This window comes from Schistocerca piceifrons, chromosome 8 (assembly GCF_021461385.2).
Source record: "Schistocerca piceifrons isolate TAMUIC-IGC-003096 chromosome 8, iqSchPice1.1, whole genome shotgun sequence".
Taxonomy (NCBI): domain Eukaryota; kingdom Metazoa; phylum Arthropoda; class Insecta; order Orthoptera; family Acrididae; genus Schistocerca; species Schistocerca piceifrons.
In genome coordinates, this window is record NC_060145.1 from 274,028,136 (window position 1) to 274,034,541 (window position 6,406).

At 43.9% G+C, this 6,406-nt stretch overlaps 1 protein-coding gene across 1 annotated transcript in view; it reads left to right on the top strand.

The window, feature by feature from the left end:
* The window catches only part of LOC124712268 (alpha-tocopherol transfer protein-like), a 36,313-nt gene extending 33,269 nt beyond the window's left edge, over nt 1-3,044 (top strand). The window contains exons 5-6 of the mRNA XM_047242562.1: nt 220-322; nt 2,893-3,044. Coding sequence (XP_047098518.1) covers nt 220-322; nt 2,893-3,044 — 255 coding nt within the window. The remainder of the gene's footprint in view (nt 1-219; nt 323-2,892) is intronic.
* Nucleotides 3,045-6,406: the final 3,362 nt, after the last annotated feature.

The window sequence follows — 6,406 nt, forward strand, 5'->3', positions numbered from 1 at the left end:
AGAAATGAAGAGGCTTACGCAGGATAGACTAGCGTGGAGAGCTGCTTCATATCAGTCTTGGGACTAAAAAACGCAACGGAAAGTTATGCAACAAGAAGGAAGTGTGTATAGCGACCGGTATTGTTATTAGAACACGTCTCAATAGTATGTTATGCGTTAGAGCACCTCTTAATGCTTAGAAAATAATACGTTGTTATGTTTACGTTTTATGTATTTCAGATGTTCATCCATCCCAATCTGGAGTCTCTTTATAAGCACGTCCCCAAGAAGATTTTGCCAGAGGAGTACGGAGGAGAAGCAGGACCTATTGAAAAATTGCAAAGTAAGTGCAAATCATTGTCAGCGATTTTTACGTCATCCAAAGTGTGCAACGTTATGTACTCTCATAAGCCCTGAAACAGGCTTTTAGGAGTTATAGAGGGGACTTGGTAGATAAATTCTCCTAAGGAACCCATGACCGGAAATGTGCTGATCGGACTAAAGTTTGAAAATCAGCTCACTTTCAAATCCCACGCTTCGTGGTACAACACAGCGGAAGCAAAGAGCTCTGACCTGTGTGCTTTACTGGAGCCCATGGCATGGGCAATGTTTCAGGTACTCGCCTTTAAGTACTCTCCTACGTGACGAAGCACGCTCTCTTAAAGACGAGAGAGAGGCTCGTCAGAGCAACAGCACAATCAGCCATTCTCGTTGCAAAACGTGCCATTTTCCCGTTTCTGTAAGAGGATGAAAATGGTATGTGACGTCATAATAGAACTGACGACAGCTGCCTCTTCTCAGTTTATGTGTGTACCGTGCAGCAGGAAATTTGAAAATGAACTGATCTTCTAACTTATATTACATCCGAACTGTACGTTTCTGGACTTGGGTTCCTTATCAAAGCTACTAACTCCCCTTTACAACCCCTATGAGTCCGGTAACAGGAATTGTGAAATACCCTGTAAAATATATTAGGGCAGCAGTATGTAAGATCAGGTAATAAATAACTGACTATTCGTTTACTTTAACAGCATCACTACATTGGCTACTGATCTTGACATACATGGAGATTAACCTGCCATGAGTTTTATGCAACCCGCAATGCCTTCAAAAACCACAAGTGAGTTTTTCATATTTTCTCGCTCGCTATGTGCAGACTATCAGTCCTACACAAAAAATGAATAAGACCATTTTGCAGTTAATGTAGTTAAATTTTGTACTCGGATTCGTTTTCGCTGGAGGTTTTTGAGTTTGAACGTCACTTTTTCCTGTTTCTCTTGACTAATTCGAAAACTAGAGCCTCCGGCGAAAACGTATCCCAGTACAAACTTTAACCACATTTAAAATCCTGCAGAAAGATCCCCCACATTTTTTCTCTAGGACAATAGTTTGTGTGTAGACACTGAGAGAATATGATAATTTCGTGTGTGGGTTTTGAAGGCATTACGGCTTGCATAAAACCCATAGGGAGGGGAAGCTGAATCACTCTGTATTAATATAGAGAAAAAACGGCTTCAAGACCATCATCTCAACATTCTTCAAATCGTTTTAAATTGAACTAGAACAAATCGGAAGCAGCTATTATGTGACGATTTATTAAGGACCAGATCCGCTGCGTTAAAGCAACAACTTGAGGTTGTTAGTAGTGTCACATAGATAAGAACACAGGGACACTCTCAACGTCGTTGTCACGTAATCCAACCGCATGAAGAGAGGAAGTCGTCAACAAACAATCAGCGGCAGAGCATTGAGACGAACAGCGCGGGGAATGAGGAACCTGTTGTTGGTTATCACAAGAATAAAGTACTGACACTATTAACAAGCTGAAGGTACTGCCTTATCGTAGCGAAACCGATCGTTAATAAATCATGCAATAATAGCTCTCTGCGGTCTATTCAAGTTCAGTTTTCCATGAATTTCAACAGCTATGGTTGCCCATACTATAAAGTTCCATATTTCTCAAATGTAGTGAACTTGAAATTTTAAACATGTATATGAGCCTCTGTCAAATACAAGCAATCATACGCTTGGTTTCATCATTCCTAAACAATGTAGAAGTAACACTTGCAGAAAGACGAATTCCGCTTGTAATTTGACTGCCGTTCAGAGTGTCTTTAAATGACATCTTCTTTCGTTATGGCAGTACAGTGTGGCTCAGTTTGGCCTCGATAGTCTGGCCGTCAGCAGATATTCAAGAGCGTATAATTTTTGTATGATGTGTAACAGACAACAGCCTGGAGGGTGGTGTGCTCACCCCACGCTCCTCCATATCGCGTCCAAAAGAAGCCATTGGCAGAGGACGACATGACGGTAGGTCGGTCTCGAGTGGCCCGTTTGAGGCCAGAATAGTGGAAGTAGGAAAAAAGAAAAAAAATATGAATATCTTAGTATCCGTGTCTCAATCTCGTATGGGTAATGCGACTTACGCATTTCAAAAACATATGACGTTGCGTGACATTTCGACTCGTCTTATGTTACTAAGGGGGAGAAATAGCACAAATACAGAAGCATAATAAAGTATCCAGAATGACATTTTCATTCTGCAGTGGTGTGTGTGATGATATGAAACTTCTTGGCAGATTAGAACTGTGTGCCGGACCGAGACTGGAACTCGGGGACCTTAGTTCGAGTCTCGGTCCGGCACACAGTTTTAATCTGCAATGAAATTTCATAATAAAGTAATATTAGACTATGTGTAGACGTACCCCTATCCCTGTCTGTTAAGAAAAGGGAACAACCAAGAACAAAGGAAGAGAATTTAGCTGTGCCGACGTGTACTTTATAACATTAGTGTAGGAATCACTGTAGAATGAGTTACCAAATGACTGGAAATTCGTAACATCAGACATTCCTAATTCCCTTAAACTTAGTTGTCCACATGGGATGTGTTTTACGATGTCACTCTGTTTGCAGATACGTGGAAAGAGCGCGTTGAGAGGAATGCGGCGTTCTTCAAGGAGGACGAGAAGTACGGGGTGGACGAGTCGAAGCGGCCCGGCAAACCCAAGACGCACACCGACCTGTTCGGCGTGGAGGGCTCCTTCCGACAGCTCTCCGTGGACTGAGCACGATTCTCTGCCGACCTATTGTCTTTACTCTTGTCAAAGGCCATTCATAGTGGTACTACTGTTATATGCTCCTACTGTAAAATACTACCGATGAATTTGAGAATAAAATTACTTTGCTTTCAAATTCTGGCACTACATCTCTCATCTAATCGCCTTAACATGTGTCATTTAGGGCACAAAAAAACACAACACGTAATACATGATGTGTAACCATCAATTTAACACACAAAGGAATTAAAAACATTAGCTGGCAGTCAGCACTGATTTACGCTGATGAGCCATAATATTATGACCACCTGGTTAATAGTTTGTTTGTCCGCCTTTTGCGTATTGGGGATCCGACAGTTTGTTGGTAAGTTTGTGGAGGTATGTGGCATTAGATATCTGCGTACAGGTCAAGTAATCCGCGTAAATAATGGGCCGCTGATGGTGCACGATAGTGACCCAGATGGCTCCCAAAGGACTTACATCAGGCGAATTTGGTCGCCGAGACATCGAGTGAGTTCACTATAACGCTCCTCAAACCAGTGTGGTACGGTTCTGGCTCCGAGACACGGACAACTGTACTGCTGGACTATCACATCACCGTCGTGGTATATATGAAGGAATGCAGGTGGTTCGCAGCTGTCAGCGTATCTTCCATTACTTTCACAGGTCTCATGCAAACACAGGAGAATTTTTCCGTGGCCTGGTACTGTTCCCACAGGCCTGCGTCTGTGGCGCGCACCCCGTTTCGGACCACCGTTCACCTCGATGACGTAGTTCGTGGAGACGACCATCGACCTACTACAGCAAAAATATGATTCGCCCGAAGAGTCGTCGTCTTTACATTGATCCAAGGTCGAGTACCGTTGGTCCCGTGCACACTACAAGCCTGATTAACCATGGGTCACCATGTGAACACGAAGGAGTAGCCTGCTACGGAGCATCATATTCAACAATGTATCATGAATAGACACACTTGTCCGTGCACCAGCATTGTGCTCTTTCGGCAGAGATGCGACAAATTCCCATTTATCCTTCTTTACAGAGCAGACCAGCCTCTGAAATCTGCGTTCTGTAAAGAGTAGTGGACGTCCAACCATTTAGCGCCTGTTGGTAGTTTCACTGTCCTTCTACCTCTTTCCGTAGATACTCACGAGAGTAGCACGTGGACATACGATCAGCTTCGTGGTTTTCGAAATACTCGTTCAGAGGCTCTGCATAATGATAATCTGCACTTTTTCGTAGTCGATTTTCCCATTGGCATCCCATGTCTTCGCTAAGGTGATCCCTCACCCGTGTCTGCCTCGCTTACATACTTATGTTACCGCGTCACGTCCCACAACGCCACCATGCGTCATCTATCGTCGCGGTGAGCAGTGGTCATAAAGTTTTGGCTGATCGTTGTATATCAATGGGTCAAGTTGAAAATTTGTGCTGGATCGGGATTCTAACCCAGGTCTCCCGCTTACTAAGAAAGATGCGCTGATCGCTATGCCATCTGGACACAGTGGCCACCATAACCGCACCGACTTCTAATCAAGCTGCAGGCCTATGGGGTATCGTCTCAGTTGTGCGACTGGATTCGTGATTTCCTGTCAGAAAGGTCGCAGTTCATAGTAATAGACTGCAAATCATCGAGTAAACCTGAAGTGATATCAGGTGTTCCCCAGGGAAGCGTCCTGGGACCTCTGCTGTTCCTGATCTATGTAAATGACCTGGGTGACAATCTGAGCAGTTCTCTTAGGTTGTTCGTAGATGATGCTGTAATTTAGCGTCTAGTAAGGTCATCCGAAGACCAGTATCAGTTGCAAAGCGATTTAGAAAAGATTGCTGTATGGTGTGGCAGGTGGCAGTTGACGCTAAATAACGAAAAGTGTCAGGTGATCCACATGAGTGCCAAAAGAAACACGTTGGAATTCGATTACTCGATAAATAGTACAATTCTCAAGACTGTTAATTCAACTAAGTACCTGGGTGTTAAAATTGCGAACAACTTCAGTTGGAAAGACCACACAGATAATACTGTGGGGAAGGCGAGCCAAAGGCTGCGTTTCATTGGCAGTACACTTAGAAGATGCAACAAGTCCACTAAAGAGACAGCTTACACTACACTCGTTCGTCCTCTGTTACAATATTGCTGCGCGGGATTGACGGAAGACATCGAAAGGGTGCAAAAAAGGGCAACTCGTTTTGTATTATCACGTAATAGGGGAGAGAATGTGGCAGATATGATACGCGAGTTGGGATGGAAGACATTAAAGCAAAGACGTTTTTCGTCGCGGCGAGATCTATTTACGAAATTTCAGTCACCAACTTTCTCTTACGAATGCGAAAATATTTGTTGAGCCCAACCTACATAGATAGGTAGGAATGATCATCAAAATAAAATAAGAGAAATCAGAGCTCGAACAGAAAGGTTTAGGTGTTCGTTTTTTCCCGCTCGCTGTTCGGGAGTGGAATGGTTCAAATGGCTCTGAGCACTATGGGACTCAACTGCTGTGGTCATCAGTCCCCTAGAACTTAGAACTACTTAAACCTAACTAACCTAAGGACATCACACACATCCAAGCCCGAGGCAGGATTCGAACCTGCGACCGTAGCAGTCGCACGATTCCGGACTGCGCGCCTAGAACCGCGAGACCACCGCGGCCGGCCGGGAGTGGAATGGTAGAGAAATAGTATGATTGTGGTTCGATGAACTCTCTGCCAAGCACTTAAATGTGAATCGCAGAGTAGTCATGTAGATGTAGATGTAGACTACCATACCACGCCTCTCGTCAGACCCAAATTCTCTGCTTGTACCAAAAACTACTGGTGCGGTGTCCCTGCTCATTAGCCTCATTACTCGCGGCATCTCGCCAACTCCCTTAAGAATTCGAGCATTTTGTGCATCTACACTGAAGGGATCATTGGCTGTCAAGGCCTTAGTTAAATATATGTGTCCGAAACAACAAGCACCAATTATATGCTATCAATTTAATCAGTGTATAGTATTTTTTCTTAGGGACGTTAATGGTAAGTTACTTTGCAAACGAACAGTGAAATGTCGATCCCTTGTTGCTTAAGCCTTGATCCTTTATCTCTGATCAATTTGGGGAAAAAAAGAAAAACAGTGCACATGAAGTAATAATGAGCCGGCCGGTGTGGCCGTGCGGTTCTAGGCGCTTCAGTCTGGAACCGCGTGACCGCTACGGTCGCAGGTTCGAATCCTGCCTTGGGCATGGATGTGAGTGATGTCCTTAGGTTAGTTAGGATTAAGTAGTTCTAAGTTCTAGGGAACTGATGACCACAGATATTAAGTCTCATAGTGCTCAGACCCATTTGACCCATTTTTCGAAGTAATAACGTTTTCCCGCTCTCGTAGTACTTAACTG